This window comes from Capricornis sumatraensis, chromosome 5 (assembly GCF_032405125.1).
Source record: "Capricornis sumatraensis isolate serow.1 chromosome 5, serow.2, whole genome shotgun sequence".
NCBI classification, from domain to species: Eukaryota; Metazoa; Chordata; class Mammalia; order Artiodactyla; family Bovidae; genus Capricornis; species Capricornis sumatraensis.
In genome coordinates, this window is record NC_091073.1 from 19,223,889 (window position 1) to 19,246,261 (window position 22,373).

Genomic DNA, 22,373 nt, shown 5'->3' on the forward strand with positions numbered 1-22,373 from the left:
GTCTTTTTAATTTTCTCTGTAAAGAAATGGGAAGCACTCATGGAGCAGTTTGGTTTTGTTAGGTGGTTAGAATAGGAAAAAGGAGTCCAGAATGGTGGTGGCTAAAAGACAAGGAAGGGAAAAGCCCGCGAAAATGGAACAAAGGAAGGTCCGAGGCCCGGAGTGAGGACCTCAGGCAGAACCGACAGCACTCCTGGCTGGCCCAACTTACACAGGGCGGGCCCAGGGGGAGGAGAGCCACATAAGAGAGGGGCCCAAGGGGTGGGGCGCGCTCTCTCTTCTCGTTGGGTTGGCATGCCCTTGTGCCTCAAGGATGTATTTCCCTGCTATTTTCTAAATAAAACTGAGCTGTAATACAGAGTTTAACACTGATCTGTCTACGAGCTATAACACGGTCTATTCAAGACCCCAGAGCTATAACACGGTCTGTCTGAGAACTGTGACACACTGAGGGCTTTAACGTCCGTCACTTTAAATTTTTGTTGAGACGAAACAGAACCGAGAAGATTACACTCGCCTGACAGTTTCATACCAAAGTATCATGATTGTCATGAGTAAAAGCATTTGTGCATATATTTGAGTTGTATGTCAGTCACTTTTTAACTTGTGCAACATTTTTATCTAAAAAATACAACTGGCAAATAATCATTATTCAAACTTAGGTATTTGCATTTTCTCAAAAACTAGTGGAATGAGCTTGTCACTTCATGGAAAATAACTGACATTTACTGCCAAAGATAAAATTTGAGCTTTCAAGGAAAAAAATCAGGATTTTTTTTTTAGCTTATATTTACCACTGTAAGCTTGACAGTTCCCACACTTAAAGATTTCTCTCATTTTTATCAGTGGTGATATTAACAAGTATATATTATATTGTATAATGTCAGGATTTGAGAGATCAGCATAACCTAGTGAGCCAATGGTTTTCAAATGACCAATGCATGATATTAGAGAATTATGTATGGATTAAAAGAGTTATTCAGAAGGTGAAATGCAGCAATGAGTTTTTATGCAATAGAGTAAAAAATGTTCATTGATGTGATATATTGCAACTAACATTTCAGAAACTGGCATTGTCCAGTTTTGCTGTAGTGTCAAGAAATTCTATCTACAGTTATCAGAAAAAAGTATTAAAATACTCCCTTTTCCAACCCTTATGTCAGTGTGAGGTGCTCTTTATATATACTTCAACCAAAATTATGTATATCCCAACAGATAAGCGAATCCAGCTGTCTTTTAATAAGCCAGACATTATATTTGCAGAACTAGAAAACAGTGCCATTCTTCTAAGAAGTTTTTTCTTTTTGAAAATTTTTAAAAATAAAAATATGATGTTACTTTGGGAGTATATTTGTCAAGCTTATGAAGTCATGGATAATACCTATATTATTTTTAATGAATTAATTTAAAATCTGTTTTAATTTCTAATACGATAAATATTGATAAATGTTTAAATAAAATAGGTAAAATCCACATAACAAAAACTCTTCGCTTTTTTAGGAGAGTACAAAGGAATTCTGAGACCAAAACATTTGAGAACGACTGAGCGGAGAAGGCAACCTTTGAAAATGTCATCAGTAAGAAATAGGATATTTAAGGGTGGTATCACTGTTTCCATAAAGGGAAAATATCAAAATCTTATATTATGAATTCTTTAAAAAAACTAGAGTGTATTTGAAGATTTGACATTTGACATTGTACCTGGAAGAGTAGTTTCTAGTAGATGTTTGGACAGCAGTCATTTATTCATCTTTAAGATGATAATTACTGAACAGTTTTTTTTTTTTTTTTAATCCAGGCACCATGTAAGATCAAGGAAATTCAGTAGTGAGAAAGACAGATGTGTTCCTATTTTTTGTGGATTTTTTCATTTCAGTGGGGGAAGTAAAATAATATATTAGGGTTAGTGCCAAGCAGGAAATTTAGTGTACTGAGAAAGAGCGTAATGGTTCCATAAGGTGAATAAGGAAGCCCTTTCTGAGGAAGTGACATTTAAGCTGTGACCTGAGGGAGAGGCAGCAGCCAGCTACAAGAAGAGCATTTCAAGCAAGAGTACTCCCAAAGACGCATAACCACCAAGAGGATCCTATAGTATTTTGCAGCCTGGATGCAAACACCTTTAAAAAAATAGTTTGTCATTTAATTCTCACAGTGGTATTGTACAGTACACATTTGGTGGGTCTAATAAGAATGTCCAGTTAATTTGACTGCTTGGTAACATTTTAAAATCATTCTTCTATATCCTGTGTTAATGGGTCACAGTATTATTGGTTGATTTTATTATCTATAACATAATTGAATATTGTAAAACTTTGTTGTTGTTGTTTAGTTGCTAAGTTGTGTCCAATTCTTTTACCCTATGGACTATATCCTGCCAGGCTTCTCTGTCCTTGGGATTCTCCAGGCAAGAACACTGGAGTGGGTTGCCATTTCCTTCTCCAGGGGATCTTCCTGACCCAGGGACAGAACCACATCTCCTGCGTTAACAGGAGGATTCTTTAGTGCTGAACTACCAGGGAAGCCCCTATTGTAAAACTTAGGCAAATTATATAAAGTTACAAAAAGAATAAAGTTACTATATAAAGCATAAAATGTACATATAATCCATTTAATTTCATAGTTCTCTAAATGATCAGTAAAACGATCATCAAATTACTTTTATGAATGTATTTTTCGGTGGTGGGGGGCTTCCCTAGTGTCTCAGACAGTAAAGAATCTGCCTGCAATGCAGGAGACCTAGGTTTGATCATCATCAAAGTACTTTTATGAATATATTTTTAGGTGGTGAAGAGTTGGCTTTAAGTAAAATGCTACATAGTAATGTTCACCTTAAGTACAGTCTGTTGTTAATAGGCTTCTAGGAACTTTAGATGAATTTCATAAACAGGAATGTGCTTATTTGTTCTGACTGCCCATTTCTGCCATCATGACATGTTTGATTTGTCTATGTCTATAGAATTCATAGTAAACAAGTGTACAGAGCATTTGTGAACTAGATGGTCTACATTTCCTTACTGTTTCCCTAACCGAGAACTCTGACTGCTCTCGTTTTTAGTCTTTTTTCCTGCTTTAAGTACAGTTGCAACTAATACCCTTTTTTGTTCCTCTCTGGAGTCACAAGGTGAGTCCTCAGTCTGGTTTACTGCGCTGGGCAGGCGAACCTGGGGAACTCGATTCCAGAGGGGCCCAGCTTCATGGCCACCTGAGAAATACACTGGCGACACAATGCTACTTTCTATTCTTGTTTGTGTTCTGTGAGTCAGTGTGACGTGTTACGAGTGTTTGGGGCCTAAGAGATTGCATCGTTGGCTATTTGATTTGTGTGTGTGTGTGTGTGTGTGTGTGTGTGTGTGTGTGTGTGTGTGTGGTGTAAAAATGGATAATCTGTCATCTTTGACTTGAAAATCATAAAACCTAAATAGAGAGAGCCAAGAAATCAAATTTATTATCATTGTCAACATAGATTCCCTTTTCCTGTAATGTAAAATATTCTGTATTAATGACTTGGGCAGCTGTGCCTCAGATCCCCAAGGTGCCTTTGAATTTAGTCATTGTAATTCAGGTAACTTAAAGGTTTCTTACAGGGTGGGTGTTTTTGTTGTTTTGTTCCGTGAGGACGAAGCATGGCATTTTTAATCAGCTCTCTGGGGGAAAGCTTGACTACATGCTCCAAACTTAAGTTTGTTGATTCAGTGTTGCTAAATAAAATTTTAAAATAATTGAATAACTTGGGCAGAAAGAACTTTGTCCTTTTAGATCTAATAGTTGTCATCCAGTTTGTGAGTTTACATTAAGGAATATAAGTAATTTAGGTCTCCAAGACTGAAAAATTACTGTCATTTTAGCCTTTCAGGAAATTGTGAGTATGGCAGCACTATATATGTCTTATAGTGGAACTAATAATAACAATGTATGTAGTTCAAAAGCAAGATAGGCATCTTAAACCATTTGGTTTCATTAAAGGGGTCTATGATAAATGCATTTCTAAGTATGAATATTTTGGGGGGATACAATTGTCCTTTTATTTACAGAGTTTGACAGTTTCAATTTTCATGTGTCAAAGTTTCTTACAGGTTCCAAAGTGTTTCTGACTGTACTTTTGGGATAGTTAGTTGTAATTTTCTCTAAGGAAAAAGAAGGACAAATGTGATTAAAGACAATAATGGAATTTGAATTTCCTTTCGTTAATCTTTATTGCCGAGTTAATTAAGTACAATAGGCAACTTGTACAAGTGATGAAAAAGCAGTTATAAACTTCCTCCATTCTAAAATTTCTCCTATAAGCTTCTCTCCTCTTTGCTTTCTTTCCTTCCCATTTAACTACTTAAATAATGTTAACTATTGAAATAGTGTTCATTTGTAAAAGATCAAAATGATACAGAGATGAAATGTTCAGAAAAAATGTGAAAGACCACACCCCAAACTTTTGTGGGCATTCTGTCAGCTTCTCTATTTACATAAATAAATATATAAACATCTAACACTTAAATTTGTACATATTTAAAAATAAACATAGAAATGGCATCACATTTATATAGTATTCTGCAAGTTGCCTTTTTCACTTGTCTTGGGAAACTCTGTCGGTACATTTTTTTTACTTTATTCTTCTTAACTGTTGCGTACTCGTCTATAGTATAGATGTACCAGAGTTAATTCGTCCAACCCTTGTATCTTTTTCTATATACATATATTTCTTCAAGATACAAATATATCCGTAGCTTTTCTGCCCTAATGTTCCTGTTGTTGTTGTGGTTTAGTTGCTAAGTCTTATTTGACTCTTTTGCAACCCCAAAGACTATAGCCCACCAGGCTCCTCTGTCCGTGGGGTTTCGCAGGCAAGAATACTAGAGTGAGTTGCCGTTTTCTTCTCCAGAGGATCTTCTGGGTCTCCTGCATTGCAGGAGGTTTCTTACTACTCAGCCACCAGGGAAGCCAGTCTTCCTATTGCTTGCACTTAAAATCTCTGTTCTCTTAAATCTGTAGATTATTGGCGTTCTGAGACTCCGTCACCATCTTATATTCAATTTCATTCTCTTCTCTTCTTGCCAGTGGTGTTTCTTATTGGCGTCTTAAAAAGTCATGGCCCAGATATGTTTGTAAGAACCAATCAGTCTCAAGTTTTATATATCAGGTGTATAAAGAATTTTATTACACTTGGATGCTAGCCTGTGGGATCAGGTAGCACAAATCCAGTGATTCACATTAATTATAAATACAGATGGTAATTAAATGGTGCACACAGTGAATTTATTCAGCAGTCAAAATTGTGTGTTAAAGTAACTATTAAAAATTCTGTTATTTGGGTGAGGAAATTGTGAAATCTATTTTTAAATGATTTTGATATGTTTTACTGAGATTTAAAAAGTCTGTCTTAAAAAATACTATTTCTAAGCTATTTAAGAATATTTCCAGAAACAAGAAATAGAAAAACTGATGGTAAGTGTAGGATTTTTTTAAACTAAAGAACCTTATTGTGCTCTCTAATGAACACTTAATAGAGAAGAAGGACAAGCCTAAAGAAATGGTAAATTGGCAGCAGGAGAGAATGAGGCTCAAGTAAGAGTAACAGCAAGAACTGAAAGGGACTAAACTTTGTTACCCAGGTAATCACTATGGCCTCATTGGAAACAGAGTTCTCAAGATTGAGAAAAGATACCCTCAAAGCTAACTAGTTTTCTTATTTGAACCCTGACGAATTCACAAACAAACCAAAAAACCCTGAAGAGTTTTAGAAGTTGAGATAGCAGAGAATAAATAATATTTGAATCTGAATAAAAGTTTGCTTTTTTTCTATGCTGATTCATAAAAATTAAATTTAGTATTGAAAACACTTAATCTCTCTCACTCATTGAAATGAGAAGAATTGAGGGCTATGATTTTTGGTTTGAGAAGTTAAAGCAGTATGAGAGAACTCTCTAGAGTCCTGGGGTTAGGTTAGGCCAAAGGTAGCATTTCAGTTTTTGGGAAGCTTTGTTAGGCAAGTTAAATTTCAAACTCATAGTTTAAATTTACAAGTGATTGAAATAGTTTCAGTTGAATGCTATTTATACATAGTTAATTCTATTTATGTGTTGTGTGTGTCTATACACACACATAATTAATTGTATTTAAGGTATGTGTTGTGTGTGTGTGTGTATACATATGCACACATGTTTTTAGTTAATGGAAAAATTTTCAGACATGGACAAGTGTAAAGAGAATATCATGAACCACCATGTACCTATCACTTGGTTTCCAACATTTATCAATTTAAGGCCAATCTTGTCTCCTCTGTACTCCCACCTACTTTTACTCTCAACCCTAGGTTATTTTAAAATAAATCACAAGCATATAGTTTTAATCACAAATATTTCAGTATTTCTCTAGGAGACTTTAAAATAATGGCCATAATACCATGTTCATTACTAATCAGTTCAGTTCAGTCGCTCAGTCGTGTCCGACTCTTTGCGACCCCATGAACCGCAGCACGCCAGGCCTCCCTGTCCATCACCAACTCCCGGAGTTCACTCACACTCACGTCCATCAAGTCAGTGATGCCATCCAGCCATCTCATCCTCGGTCGTCCCCTTCTCCTCCTGCCCCCAATCCCTCCCAGCATCAGAGTCTTTTCCAATGAGCCAACTCTTTGCATGAGGTGGCCAAAGTACTGGAGTTTCAGCTTTAGCATCATTCCTTCCAAAGAATATGCAGGACTAATCTCCTTAAGAATGGACTGGTTGGATCTCCTTGTAGTCCGAGGGACTCTCAAGAGTCTTCTCCAACACCACAGTTCAAAAGCATCAATTCTTTGGCACTCAGCTTTCTTCACAGTCCAATTCTCACATCCATACATGACCACTGGAAAAAATATAGCCTTGACTAGACAGACCTTTGTTGGCAAAGTAATGTTTCTGCTTTTGAATCTACTATCTAGGTTGGTCATAACTTTCCTTCCAAGGAGTATGCGTCTTTTAATTTCTTAGCTGCAGTCACCATCTGCAGTGATTTTGGAGCCCCCCAAAATGAAGTCTGATGCTGTTTCCCCATCTGTGTCCCATGAAGTGATGGGACCGGATGCCATGATCTTCGTTTTCTGAATGTTGAGCTTTAAGCCAACTTTTTCACTCTCCTCTTTCACTTTCATCAAGAGGCTTTTTAGTTCCTCTTCACTTTCTGCCATAAGGGTGGTGTCATCTGCATATCTGAGGTTATTGATATTTCCCCTGGCAACCTTGATTCCAGCTTGCGTTTCTTCCAGTCCAGCGTTTCTCATGATGTACTCTGTACATAAGTCAAATAAGCAGGGTGACAATATACAGCCTTGACATACTCCTTTTCCTATTTGGAACCAGTCTGTTGTTCTATGTCCAGTTCTAACTGTTGCTTCCTGACGTGTATACAGGTTTCTCAAGAGGCAGGTCAGGTGGTCTGGTATTCCCATCTCTTTCAGGATTTTCCACAGTTTATTGTGATCCGCACAGTCAAAGGCTTTGACATAGTCAATAAAGCAGAAATAGATGTTTTTCTGGAACACTTGCTTTTTCAGTGATCCAGCAGGTGTTGGCAATTTGATCTCTGGTTCCTCTGCCTTTTCGAAAACCAGCTTGAACATCAGGAAGTTCATGGTTCATGTATTGCTGAAGCCTGGCTTGGAGAATTTTGAGCATTACTTTACTAGCGTGTGAGATGAGTGCCATTGTGCGGTAGTTTGAGCATCCTTTGGCTTTGCCTTTCTCTGGGATTGGAATGAAAACTGACCTTTTCCAGTCCTGTGGCCACTGCTGAGTTTTCCAATCTGCTGGCATATTGAGTGCAGCACTTTCACAGCATCATCTTTCAGGATTTGAAACAGCTCAACTGGAATTCCATCACCTCCACTAGCTTTGTTCGTAGTGATGCTTTCTAAGGCCCACTTGACTTGACATTCCAGGATGTCTGGCACTAGTTGAGTGATCACACCATCGTGATTATCTGGGTCGTGAAGATCTTTTTTGTACCGTTCTTCTGTGCATTCTTGCCACCTCTTCTTAATATCTTCTGTTTCTGTTAGGTCCATACCACTTCTGTCCTTTATCGAGCCCATCTTTGCATGAAATGTTCCCTTGGGATCTCTGATTTTCTTGAAGAGATCTCTAGTCTTTCCCATTCTGTTGTTTTCCTCTGTTTCTTTGCATTGATCACTGAAGAAGGCTTTCTTATCTCTCCTTGCTGTTCTTTGGAACTCTGCATTCAAATGGGAATATCTTTCCTTTTCTCCTTTGCTTTTTGCTCCCCTTTTTTGTCACAGCTATTTGTAAGGCCTCCCCAGGCAGCCATTTTGCTTTTTTGCATTTCTTTTCCATGGGGATGGTCTTGATCCCTGTCTCCTGTACAATGTCACGCACCTCTGTCCATAGTTCATCAGGCGCTGTATCTATCAGATCAAGTCCCTTAAATCTATTTCTCACTTCCACTGTATAATCATAAGGGATTTGATTTAGGTCATACCTGAATGGACTAGTGGTTTTCCCTTCTTTTTTCGATTTAATTCTGAATTTAGCAATAAGGAGTTCATGATCTGAGCCACAGTTAGCTCCCGATCTTGTTTTTGCTGACTGTATAGAGCTTCTCCATCTTTGGCTGCAAAGAATATAATCAGTCTGATTTCGGTGTTGACCATCTGGTGATGTCCATGTGTAGAGTCTTCTCTTGTGTTGTTGGAAGAGGGTGTTTGCTATGACCAGTGCGTTTTCTTGGCAAAACTCTCTTAGCCTTTGCCCTGCTTCATTTCGTATTCCAAGGCCAAATTTGCCTGTTACTCCAGGTGTTTCTTGACTTCCTACTTTTGCATTCCAGTCCCGTATAATGAAAAGGACATCTTTTTTGGGTGTTAGTTCTAAAAGGTCTTGTAGGTCTTCATAGAACCATTCATCTTCAGCTTCTTCAGCATTACTGGTTGGGGCATGCTGCTGCTACTTCTAAGTCGCTTCAGTGATGTCTGACTCTGTGCGACCCCATAGACGGCAGCCCACCAGGCTCCCCCATCCCCGGGATTCTCCAGACAAGAACACTGGAATGGGTTGCCATTTCCTTCTCTAATGCATGAAAGTGAAAAGTGAAAGGGAAGTCGCTCAGTCGTGTCCGACTCTTAGCGACCCCATGGACTGCAGCCTACCAGGCTCATCCATCCATGGGATTTTCCAGGCAAGAGTCCTGGAGTGGGGTGCCATTGCCGTCTCTGAACATTTTTCTAGATTCCACATATATGCAGTAATGTACAAGGAGGGACATCTTTTATGTGTTCTAAAAGGTCTTGTAGGTCGTCATAGAACTGTTCAACTTCAGCTTCTTTAGCGTTACTGGTTGGGGCATAGACTTGGATTTCTGTGATATTGAATGGTTTGCCTTGGAAATGAACAGAGATCATTCTGTCATTTTTGAGACTGCATCCAAATACTGCATTTCAGACTCCTTTGTTGACCATGATGGCTGCTCCATTTCTTCTAAGGGATTCCTGCCCGCAGTAGTAGATATAATGGTCATCTGAGTTAAATTCACCCATTCTAGTCCATTTTAGTTCGCTGATTCCTAGAATGTGAACATTCAATTCACTCTTGCCATCTCTTGTTTGACCGCTTCCAATTTGCCTTGATTCATGGACCTAACATTCCAGGTTCCTATGCAATATTGCTGTTTATAGCATTGGACCTTGCTTCTATCACCAGTCACATCCACAACTGGGTATTGTTTTTGCTTTGGCTCCATCCCTTCATTCTTTTTGGAGTTATATCTCCACTGGTCTCCAGTAGCATATTGGGTACCTACTGACCTGGAGAGTTCCCCTTTCAGTATCCTATCATTTTGCCTTTTCATGCTGTTCATGGGGTGTTCAAGGCAAGAATATTGAAGTGGTTTGCCATTCCCTTCTCCAGTGGACCACATTCTGTCAGACCTCTCCACCGTGACCCGTCCATCTTGGGTGGCCCAACACGGCATGGCTTAGTTTCATTGAGTTAGACAAGACTGTGGTCTGTGTGATTAGGTTGACTAGTTTTCTGTGATATGGTTTCAGTGTGTCTGCCTTCTGATGCCCTCATTAATAATAATGACCATAATCCCTCCAAAACTAGAAATAATTGCTAATAATATGCATCATCAAACATCTATTCAGATTTTTTAATTTCCTGGTTGTCTTTTTGTCATGTTTGACTCTGCAACCCCATGGACTGTAGGCTGCCAGGCTCCTCTGTCTATGGGATTTCCCAGACAAGAGTACTGGAGTGGGGTGCCATTTCCTTCTCCAGGGGATCTTCCCAACCCAGGGATTGAACCTGCGCCCCCTGCATTGGCAGGCAGATTCTTTACCACTGCATCACCTGGGAATCCTTGTTTCAATAAGAATCCAGATAAACTGATGCTTTATAATTTGTTGATATATCCATTAAATCTCTTTTTGAAAAAAAAAATTGTTTTTTTAGCTTTGTATTTTCAGTTAATGTTTTGTGGGTTTTTTTTTTTTTAAAATTTTGGCCCTGTTGCTTGGCATGAGGGGTCTTAGTTTCCCAAGCAGAGATTGAACCTGTGCGCCTTGCAGTAGAAGCATGGAGTCCCAATCGCTGGACCATCAGGGAATTCCCTTGAGTTAATTTTACAGAAGGGTTGCAAAAACAGTACAGCTTCCCTACCTGTTAACATGTTACATAGTTATAGTACAGTTATCAGAACTAAGAAATTTAACATTGATGCAATATTAGTTACTAAGTGTATTTTATTTCCCCAGTTTTTACCCTGATAACTGCTTTTCTGTTCCAGGACCTAATCTAGTGTTCCACATTGCATTTGGTTGTCATGCTGCCTTAGTTTCTTCTAATCTGATAGTTCTGTAGTTCTTGCTTATCTTTTGGGACATTAAAACTTTTGAAGGCTTCTGGCCTGTTATTTTGTAGAGTGTCTATTTTGATTAGATTGAGGTTGTACATTATTGTGAGGAATATTACAGAGCCAATAATCCTGTCTCAGTGTGTACCAATCTGAGGGCACATATTAGTATCACCTGCTGTTTTTATTTTTCTTTATTGAGGTCGCATTGGTTTATAACTTTGTTTTACATATACCTTATAATTTTACCTCTGTGTACAGTGCAGCGTGCTCACCACCGGAAATTTAATGTCCGCTGTCTCCATACAGTCCATCCTCTTTGCCCATTTCACTCTGCCCTGCCCGCCCTTCCCCCTCTGGCAACTATTACTCTGTTCTCTGTGCCTATGTGTTTATTTCTGTGTTTTTGTTTGGTTTGTCTTGTTCACTTATTTTGTTTTTTATATTCCACATGAGTGAATCCTGTGGTGTTCATCTTTCTCTGACTTATTTCACTTAGAATAATACCCTCAAGGTCTATCTCTTATGTCACAAGGCAAGATTTCATCTCTTTAGTGACTGAGTGGTTATAGACACACACGACACACACACACACACCCCACACCACCCCCCAATTCTTCTTTAGCTATTCATCTGGTAATGGGCATTTTTTTCCCCCCATCTTCTGGCTGTTGTATAATATGCTGCCATTAATATAGGGAAGCACCTATCTTTTTGAATTAGTGTTTTCGTATTCTTCGGGTAAATTCCCAGAAGAGGAATAGCTGGATCATTTGTCACTATTCAGTTACTGAGTCCTGCCTGACTCTTTGCGACCCCACGGACTGCAGCGTGCCAGGCTTTCCTGTCCTCCACTGTCGTCCAGAGTTTGTTCAAAGTCACGTCCATTGAGTCAGTGATGCTATCTAACCATTGCATCTTATGCCGCTCCCTTCTCCTGTTGCCTTCAGTCATTCCCAGCATCAGGGTCTTTTCCAACGACTGAACTCTTCACATCAGTGGCCAGAGTATTGGAGCTTCAGTTTCAGCAGCAGTCCTTCCAGTGAATATTCAGGGTTGATTTCCTTAAGGATTGACTGGTTGGATCTCCTTGCAGTCCAAGGGACTCTCAGGAGTCTTCCCCAACACCACAGTTCAAAAGCATCAATTCTTTCGCTTTCAGCCTTCTTTATGGTCCAACTCTCACATCCATACATGACTGCTGGAAAAACCACAGCTTTATGCACCTTTGTCAGCAAAGTGATGTCTCTGCTTTTTAATATGGTGTCTAGATTTGTCATAACTTTTCTTCCAAAGAGCAAGCCTCTTTTAATTTCATGGCTGCAGTCACTATCTACAGTGATTTTGGAACCCCAGAAAATAAAATCTGCCATTGCTTCCACTTTTCCCCCTTCTATTTGCCATGAAGTGATGGCACCAGATGCCATGATCTTAGTTTTTTTGAATACTGAGTTTTAAGCCAGCATTTTCACTCTCCTCTTCAGCTGGATTATATTGTAGTTCTGTTTTTTTGTTGTTGTTGAGGAGTCTCCATACTGTTTGCCAAAGTGCCTGTACCAACCTGCATACTGCCAGTAGTGTAGTGTTTTCTCCAGATCCTTGCCCACGTTTGGTTTTGACAATAGCCGTTCTGATGTGTAAAAGGTAATGTCTCACTGTGGGTTTGATTTGCCTATCCCTAATAGTTAGTGATGTTGAACATCTTTTCATATGTCTGTTGACCATCTGTATGTCTTCTTTGGAAAAATGTCTATTCAGTTCCTGTGCCTATTATTTAATCAGGTTGTTTGAGTTGTATGCATTCTTTATGTATTTTGAATATTGATCCCTTATCAAATATATGATTTGCAAATATCTTCTTCCATTTGATAGATTGTGTTTTATTTTGCTGGTGGTTTTCTTTGCTGTGCTGAAACTTTTTAGTTTGATGTCCCATTCTGTCATTCTTACTTTTGTTTCTTCTTGCTTGAGGAGACATATCCAGAAATATGTTACTAACACTCATGTCAGAGTGTACTACCTATAGTTTTTGTTTAGGAGTTTTATGGTTTCAGGCCTTACATTCAAGTCCTTAATCCATTTTGAGTTAATTTTGTGTATGGTATAAGATGAGGGTCTAGTTTCATTCTTTGGCGTGTGACTGTCCAGTTTTGCCAGCACCATCTGTTGAAGAGACCGTCCTGTTTCTGTTGTATAGTTTTGACTCCTTTGTCATAAATGAGTTGAGCACAAATAAGTGTGTTTAGCTCTGGGCTCTCATTTCTGTTCCATTGATCTGTGTACCTGTGGGGTTTTTTTTTCTCAGTTTCCTTTTTTTTTTTTTTAATTCCCCTGTAGTTTTTGCCTCTGCTCTGGATTTGTGTTTTATAGTTACGATGCGGTTTGTATAGAATGTCTCATGGGTTAAAATAGTCCTTTCTCAGGTGATAGCTTCTTGTCTTCATCTGCCTGTATGGGTTCTGTCCTTTTCCTCTCCTCTGCCACCCTTAATTTTGTTGTGTCAAATTATCCTTTTTTATGTTGTGAGTTTATTACCAAATTGAAGTAGCTATAGTTACTGTTACTGCTTTTTTTTTTTTTCCCCCTCTTTAACATTTATGCTTTAGTGTTTTTTATTTTGTGGAAAAAACCTATTTTGAGGCTTGAAACTTCTAATCCAATTCTGAGAATATAAAGAAATATTATATTGTTTTTTAAAAAAGCAAACAGGAGTGTAATATGTAATACAGTATTATTAACTAAAGTATAGATTTTGTTCAGATTTCACAAAATTTTATGCATTGTGTCCATTATTATTTTTCATACCTTATTCAAAATTCTGCACTATAGTAAGTTGCATTGAGCAACTCAGTTGTATGAAACAAGTTCTGATGAATTCTCTTTTCACTTTCATTCTGTTACAGATATTTTCTAATTTTATTTGTTATGGCTTCTTAGAGATACCCATCATTAAAAAATGGACATTTAATTTCCAAATACATGGGGTTTTTAAAGTATCTTTGTTAATTTTTCATTTAAATACATTCTTCTTGGCAATCACCTGCTGTGTTTTTTCAGTCTTTTAACTTGATGGAGGCTTCCAGTCGCTAAGTCAAAGATCTCTCTTGGTAAGTGTCACATTGCACTTGAAAATATGTAAGTTACTTTTGAGTATCTTTTGATATTGATTTCTAACATAATTCAGTGATAAGACAACAGACTACAAATGATTTAAATACCTCTAGACCATGAAATTTTTGCACCTTGTGTTATGTCCCTGGATATGTTTCAGTGTCTCCTGATTTATAGTCTCTTGAATAGAATTTATATCATGCTGTTGTGTGAAAATTGTAGAAATCTCAATTGTGTCGAATTAGTTCATAGTGCTTTTCAGGTTTATATCCTTCTCCTCCTCTGTAGGTTCGTTCTGTTAGTTTTTGAAAGTTTGATACTGAAACTCCAACTAAAAATCTTAATTTTCTACTTAAAAATAATTATATTGTAGAACTATATGTAACTTTGTTCTATATTTTCCAAGTCCCCTATAAGTGTGTTCTCATACTTTCACAATTTAAAAGAGAAAAAAGTAAAAAACACCTGATAGAGAGTTGAAGTTTTTGATTTCTGCCTACTCATCACTTTGTTCAGAGTCTTCTGTACTCTTGTCTTTTGCTTCTTGCAGAAGAGCTCCTTCTACATTTCTTGTAAGGCAGGTCTGATGTTGAACTCCCTCAGCTTTTGTTGGATGGGAAAGCATTTGTCCTTCATACCTGCATAACTTTGCTGGCTAGAGGGTCTTTGGCTGACAGTGCTTATCTTTGAGAATTTTGAGCTTTTCATTTCACTGTTGCCTGGGCGGTAGCATCTGCTCATTTCCTAGTGGTGGTGCCTTTGTCGGTTACCATATGTTTTTTTCCTGGCTGCCTCTAAATTTCATCATTGACTTTTGAGAGTTTTAATATAGTGTGTTTTGGAGAAGTATTTTTGCACAGAGGTGATTTTGTGTTCTTGTAGGTTATGGACTTGTATATCCCATTCCTTTTGGGGATTGGGAAGTTCTCAGCTATTATTTCTTTAGACAAACTATGCTTCCTTCTCAGATGCTTGCTATCCTAATGTTGCCTTTCCTAAAAGAGTCAGATAGTTCTTACAGAATTTCTTCTTTTTAAAAAATATTTTACTTATTTATTGCTTAAGTGTATTTGATTTGTAGTGATAGTTTCTGCTGCACAGCATTGTGAATCAGCTATACATATGTCCACACTTTTTCAGATTATTGCCTCTTATTAGGTCATTGCAGAGTATCAAGTACACTTCCCTGTGCTCTGTATTGCAGTCGGGTCCTTATTAGTGATCTGCTTTATATGTAGTGGTGTATAGATGTCAGTCCCAATCTCCCATTTATCCCTGCCCTCCCACTTTCTCTCTTGGCAAGTCATAAGTTTGTTTTTTACATCTGTGACTCTCTTTCTGTTTTGTGAATAAGTTCATTTATACTTTTTTTTAGATTCCACGTATAAGCAATATCATGGTATTTGTCTTTCTCTGACCTCACTCAGTATGACAGTCTCTAGGTCCATCTATGTTGCTGCAAAGGGCATTATTTCTTTTTTTCTCTTTTCTTTTTTTGATGGCCTGTTCCTCTGCTGGTCCATTTGAAGTAGCAGACGTCTGTCTTCTTCAGGTAGTTTTTGATTTGGGTTTTTGTTGTTGTTGTTTTTAATTTGATTCTAAGGATTCAACAGTTTAGAAATTAGAGTCCTTTCTTTTGTTTGCCAGTGGGTGGTACTATAACACAAACTTTTTGTTTTCCTTAACCTTAGCCGCCTCTGGTTATGTTTGAGCCTTGGCACTTTGTACTTCAGTCATAGGTGTTGCCCATTGACATTGTTGGTGTGTTGCTGCTGTGGGATTGCTGGCATTGCCACCTGGGATGCTGGGCTGGTGACTGCTTCTGCTGTGTCCAGGATCTCTGAAGCCACAGGCCCTGCTGCAGGTGGGGAGGAGCTGGAGCAGGGTTGCCCTTGCTGTGTCTGGGATTGTTGTCTTTGCAGGCAGCACAGCTCTGGGCAAGGGGTCAGAGTTGTGGGTGCCTCCGTACCTGAAGGAATGGCGTCATAGGCGCCTCTGCCACTGCTGTCCGGTTATCTGTGACCACGAGAGCCACTGTGGCCAGGAGGCTGGGGTCACATGCGCTTCCTCCTCTGCTGCTACTGGCTTCCTTAGGGCTGTGGGTGCAGCTGCTGCGACCAGGTAGCTGGAACAACAGAGGATGAGATGGTTGGATGGCATCACTACTCAATGGACATGAGTTTAAGTAATCTCCAGGAGTTGGTGATGGACAGGGAGGCCTGACGTGCTGCAGTCCATGGGATCACAAAGATTCGGACATGACTGAGCGACTGAACTGAACAGTCAGTAAAGATTTTTAAATTTCAGACAGTACATTTAAGAGTTCTAGAGTTTTCACTTGGTTCTTATAGTTTTTTACTTTGTGCTGAGACTTCTCATCTGTGCATTTGTTTTGACCATATTTTCTTTTATGTATCTAAACATATTCATAATGGCTACTTTAGAATCCTTTGCTGCTAATTTTAATGTCTGAATCATTTCAGGCATTGTCTTTTCTCTTGATTTATCGGTCACATTGTCTGTTTCTTCATGTATCTTGTGATTTTGTTTTTTTTTCTGGACACTGTCGATCATAAATACATTGTCGAGACGTTCTTCCACTGTATTCTTTCAAAGTGTATTGAATTTTGTTCCATCAAGCAGTGAACTTGGTATACTTAATCTCTAAATTCTGTGTTCACCTTGACAAGAACCAGCAGAAGAATTAACCTATTTGTTCGTTCTGTCTCAGCTGAGCTTTGTCCTGAGCATACGTAGTTAAGGGGTTAACTAGAGATTTTGGCAGTTTATTTACAGAATTTGGGGATCCTCTTCTGCAGTTCCTTTTCTGAGATTTCCCTTTCTTATGTTTCAATTCCTCCTGTTCTCCCACACTGCTGTGAGTCCTCAGTCACCTTGCAGTAGCAACTGGTATCTTCCCTCTGTAAAACAGTCATAAAAATGGCAATCTGACCCAGTGTTCTCTGCCATTCTCCATTCCATCAAATCCTTTCTGCTTTCTGACTGGTTGCTCTCCAGCGTCTTTGGATTGCTGTTTGGATTATGTTTTGGATTATGTTTCGTCTGGACTTCATGGTACCTGTAGAAGAGTCTGATAGAAGGCACCCCTCACATAACTTTTCTTTTTAGTGTGGTAAAAATATATTTAAAGTTTGCCTTTTAAGGGTACATTCAGGGGCATTAATTGCATTTACAGTCTTGTTCATCAGTTCCCACTGTCTTTACCCCAAATGTTTTCTCCAAATAGAGACTCTGTGTCCCAGAAGCAGTGAATCCCCACCCCCTCTCCCCCACCCTCTGGTAACCTCTAATGTACTTTCTGCCTCAGTAAAATTGCCTATTTTACATATTTCCCATGAGCGGAATCCTACAGTATTTGTTCTTTTGTGTCTGGCTTATTTCAGTTTTAGCATGGTGTTTTCAAGTTTCATCCATGTTGTAGAATGTATCAGAACTCTTTTTAAGCTTGAACACTGTTCCATCGTACAGATACGTTTTATGTATCCATTTGTCTGTTGATATCCACTTGGGTTGTTGCCACATACTTGCTGTTGTAAGTAATGGATGCTGTAATGAATATGGATGTAAAAGTGTCTGTCTGAGTTCTTGCTTTCATTTATTTAGGATATATACCTATAAGTAATCCCTGGGTCAGGAAGATCCCCTGGAGAAGGAAATGGCAACCCACTCCAGTATTCTTGCCTGGAGAATCCCATGGACTGAGAGCCTGTTGGGCTATAGTCCACAGGGTTGCAAACAGTCGGACATGACTGAGCGACTTCACTTTCACTTTCACCTGTAAGTAGCGCTGGATTATATGGTAATTCTTTAACTTCTTGAGGAACTGCCAAACTGTTTTCCACAGTGGCTATACTCTTTTATATTCCTACTAGTAATTGCAAGTTTGCAGTTTCTTCAGATTCTCGCCCACATGTATTTTCCTTATTTATTTATTTATTATTATAGTCATCCTAGTGGGTATGAAGCGGTGTCTCATTGTGATTTTGATTTTTGTGTCTCTAATGACTATGTTGAGTGTCTTTTCACATTCTTGTTGATGGTTTATATATGTTTGGAGAAATGTGTATTCAAGTTTTCTGCCCATTTTTTGAGTGGTCTTTTTTTATTGTTAACTTGTTGGAATTCTTTATATATTCTGGTTATTAAATGCGTATCAGACATGGTTTGCAAATATTTTTTCCCGTTCTGTAGTTTTTCCACTTTGAGTGTCTTCTCATGCACAAAAGTTTTTAATTTTGATGAATCCAATTTATCTAGTTTTTCTTTTTTCATTTATACTTTTGGTATATTTTAGACTCCACTGCCAAATCCAAGTCATGAGAATTTACCCATATTTTTCTAGGAGTCTTATGGTTTTAGCTCATTTGTTTGTGTCTTTCATCCATCTTACAGCATTGATTTCTGTATATTGTGGGAGGTAGGGATGCAGCTTTTCTCCTTTGCATGTGGAAATCCAGTTTTCGCAGCAGTATCTGTTGAGGAGATATTCTTTCCCCCATTGATGGACTCGATGCTTTGTCAAAAGTCAGTTTGCCGTGTGTATATAGGTTTATTTCTGAACTCTCAGTTCTATTCCCTTGGTGTATATATCTACCCTAAAAGCCAGTATCACGCTATTTTGATTATTTAGTGTAACTTTGTAGTAAGTTTTAAAATTGAGAACTGAATACTCCAACAGATTGTCTTGGCTATTCAAGGCTTCACATTTTCATATGAATTTGAGTTTTGGTTTTTCCATTTTTACAAATGAATAACTTCTTAAAAAACTTGCTCATTGGATTCTGATTACTTTAGAGATTTAATCAGGTCAATACAGACATTTAATTCACATAGTGGATTATAAAGAAGTGTCTAAACACTTGTCCTTTCTTCTGTTGAAGTACAATTGAATTCTTTTCAGTGTTTTGCTTTTATAAACAACGCCATAATGAACATGCTCTGCTTGATACTTGTCCACGTGTTGGAAAGTTTCGTTCGGACAGTAGTTCTCAACCTGGGCAGTTTTGTCTGCAGGAGAACATTTGGCAGTGTTTGGAGATGGTTTTGACTGTCAAGACTGAGGAGGAGTGCTACAGGCACGGAGCAGGTGGCGAGACCAGAAAGTGAAGTCACTCAGTCATATCCGACTCTTTGCGACCCCGTGGCCTGCAGCCTGCCAGGTGCCTCTGTCCATGGGATTTTGCAGGCAAGAATACTGGAGTGGGTTGCCATTTCCTTCTCCAGGGGATCTTCCCGACCCAGGGATTGAACCCAGGTCTCCCGCATTGTAGGCAGATGTGTTTACCGTCTGAGCCACTAGGGAGAGACCAGAGGTGCTGCTCAACATGCCACTGTGGTGGAGCAGATTCCGACCCACCCAACTACAAAGCATGACCCAAATTATACAACTTGTAAATAGAGCTGAGGTTGAGAAACGCTGCTCTGGGGCATATACTCAGAAGTGGGGTTTATAAAGCCCTAGAATGCTTCCCTGGTGGCTCAGGTGGTAAGAAGCTGCCTGCAAAGTTTGAGAGCCAGGTTTGATCCCTGGGTTGGGAAGATCCTCTGGAGAAGGAAATGGCAACCCACTCCAGTGTTCTTGCCTGGAGAATCCCATGGACAGGGGAGCCTGGTGGGCTGTGGTCCGTGGGGTCACAAAGAGTCGGACACAACTGAATGACTAACACTTTGACTTTCAGGATGTGTACAGTTTTTTTGTTATTATATTAATGGATTTCTATAAAACATAAAGATATTATTTCTGATTCAAGCAAAGGTTTTATTTGGAATACCTGGAATTAAAATGAAGGTTTCTTTGGTGATGCTGGTAATCCAGCAGTTATAAGCAATTTAATTGTCTTAAACCAGATAAAATAGCAGCATTATCCAGAGTTCACTAATTTGTTTACTTGCCCAGAGGGGGCACATCAGTTTTTAACTTTGTGAACTGTACTTCCTGCCTGATTACAATATTGATTTTAGAGTGAGAATCTGCTGCTAATTAATCTGCGCTGATCAATGGTAGTTGTAATATCAGGTTGACTAAATGAGAGAAAAATTACAGTGTGAAAAATGTAGAATTTTTTTTCTGACAAAGATGTTTGTTAAATATTGAAAGCTTAAAGTTTGAAAAGTTTCTCTCTGTGATTTAAATTGGTTTTTAAATTGAAGACAGACGAATAAACCTTTTAAGAATTTCAAGACTCACTTTTAAGCCTATAAGACCCATAGTTCTCCATCTGAAAATGTGATGAAATTTATGCCTGGGAACTGTGTGTTTTTGTGTACGTGCCATTTTGCATATGATTTGGGGTAGTTTATGCGTGTTCCTGAAGCCTGTTCGTGGACCACTCCTGCTCCATTTGAGCCTTCTAGATTTTTCAGATTCAGGACTTTGGTGAAATTCTTAAAATGCTAATAATAAGATACAGGGTATTTGAAATGATCACTGAGTAGTGAAGACACAGTTCAAGTCTGATTTGCCAAATGCATAAGACTCGGTGATAGAATTAAGTCCTTCAATGTTAAATGAATGAATACAGATCTTATTTTAATATCTATAACCTTCATTTTTTGTTGTTGTTGTTCTTTTTACTAGGCATATGCAGCAGTGCTGTGGCAACAGGCTAATGAAAGCAAACAAAATTCAACTGAAAAAGCATGTTTTGGAATCTCCCTACCAGAAGAAAAACTTAATGACTTTCGTGATGAACAGATCGGACAATTGCAGGAACTGATGCAAGAAGCCACGAAACCCAACAGGCAATTTAATATTACTGAGTCTAGGAAACCAAAGTTTTAGTCTATATAATAAAGTTTAAAAAAGCATTTCAAGTTCAGAGCCTTTTAACTAATTGGGTTTTAAAATTTGTTTCTTAAGCTTTTAGGTTTTGAGAATGCCTGGTGTTAATGAACTGTTCTTTTATTTGGGGATATTTTGAATGTTGTAATATGTAGATCAGGATCATGAGTGGATGAAACTACATTTTTTGAAGTAGTAGCAGTTGCTGGATAGGATTTGTGTTTTGGACTACATAAGAAAGCTTGTCTAAAGCTTGTCTAAACTGGACAAGCTTGTGAAATTTTCCCCAAAATTTTATATGTAAATTTGTTTTAGTGCTATTCATGTTCAAGCATTAATCTTGTGGCTCTAGCTGTATCAGATTAGTATATCATGATCATGATAGATCCAGAATTCCAAGGTCATTCTTTAATTCCTCTTTGCATGGAATACCTTTTTCTGTCCTCTCACTTTCGTTCAGTATCCCTAGATCTGAAGTGGGTCTCTTGTAAACAGCATTTATAGGGATCTTGTTTTTGTGTCCATTCAGCCAGTCTGTTTTTTGGTTGGAGCATTTAATCCATTAAGATTTAAGGTAATTATCAGTATGTATGTTCTTACTGCCATTTTGGTAATTATTTTGAATTTGTTTTTGTAGGTCTTTTTGTTTGTTTATGGTTGCCATGAAGTTTTAATATAGCAGTCTATATTTTAAGTTGCTGGTCTCAAATGCGTTTCCAGTGTCCTGCGTTTGTACTCTCTGCTCTTCTCACAGTCACTGGTTTTGATATATTTGTGTGTGGATGATTGCCTACTTTTACTGTATGTTTGCCTTTATGGGTGAGCTTTCCCATTTGTAATTTTCTTATTTCTAGTTGTATCCTTTTTCTTTTCTGTCTATAGAGTTCTTTAGTATTTGTTGTAAAACTGGTTTAGTGGTGCTGAATTCTCTTAGGTCTTGCTTGTCTATGAAACTTCTGATTTCTCTGTCAAGTCTGAATGAGAGCTTTGCTGGGTAGAATATTATTAGTTGTAGGTTTTTCCCTTTCATTACTTTAGATAAATATATCATGCCACTCCCTTCTGGCCTGCAGAGTTTCTCCTGAAAAATCGACTGATAACTTTATGGGGATTCCCTTATGTGTTAACTGTTGCTTTCCCCTTGTTGCTTTTAATGTTCTCACTTTGTCTTTAACTTTTAATCAGATATTAATATGTGTCTTGGTGTGTTCCTCCTGTGTTTATCCTCTTGGGTGGGGCCAGGTCTCAGTGTCAAAATGACGGCCTCCAGGAGAGCGCATACCAACAGGTATTTCCTGGGACCCCCCACCTGAGCCACAAGAGACCCTCCAGGAGCTGCAGGTGGGTCTGGCCCAGGCTCCTGTGCAGTCACTGCTTTGTCCTGGGTCCCCTGGGTCCCAGTGCCTGTGAAACCTTGTGCGTGCTTCCAGAGGGGAGTCTCTGTTCCGTGCAGTCCTGTGGCACTGCTGCACTCAAGCCCTGCTGGCCTTCAGAACTCCAGGGGCTCCTCCCCCCAATGACAGACCCCGAAGGCCGAGGAGCCTGCCGTGGGCTCAGAACCCTCACTCCTGTGGGAGAACATCTGTGATGTAATTGTTTTCCAGATACGGGTTGCCCACCAGCA

General features: G+C 38.7%; 1 protein-coding gene across 1 annotated transcript in view; it reads left to right on the top strand.

Annotated features, from left to right (window-relative positions):
- The window catches only part of SDHAF3 (succinate dehydrogenase complex assembly factor 3), an 82,175-nt gene extending 61,426 nt beyond the window's left edge, over positions 1–20,749 (top strand). The window contains exon 2 of the mRNA XM_068973451.1: positions 20,546–20,749. Within this exon, the coding sequence (XP_068829552.1) occupies positions 20,546–20,749 (204 nt within the window). The remainder of the gene's footprint in view (positions 1–20,545) is intronic.
- The last annotated feature ends 1,624 nt before the right edge of the window (positions 20,750–22,373 follow it).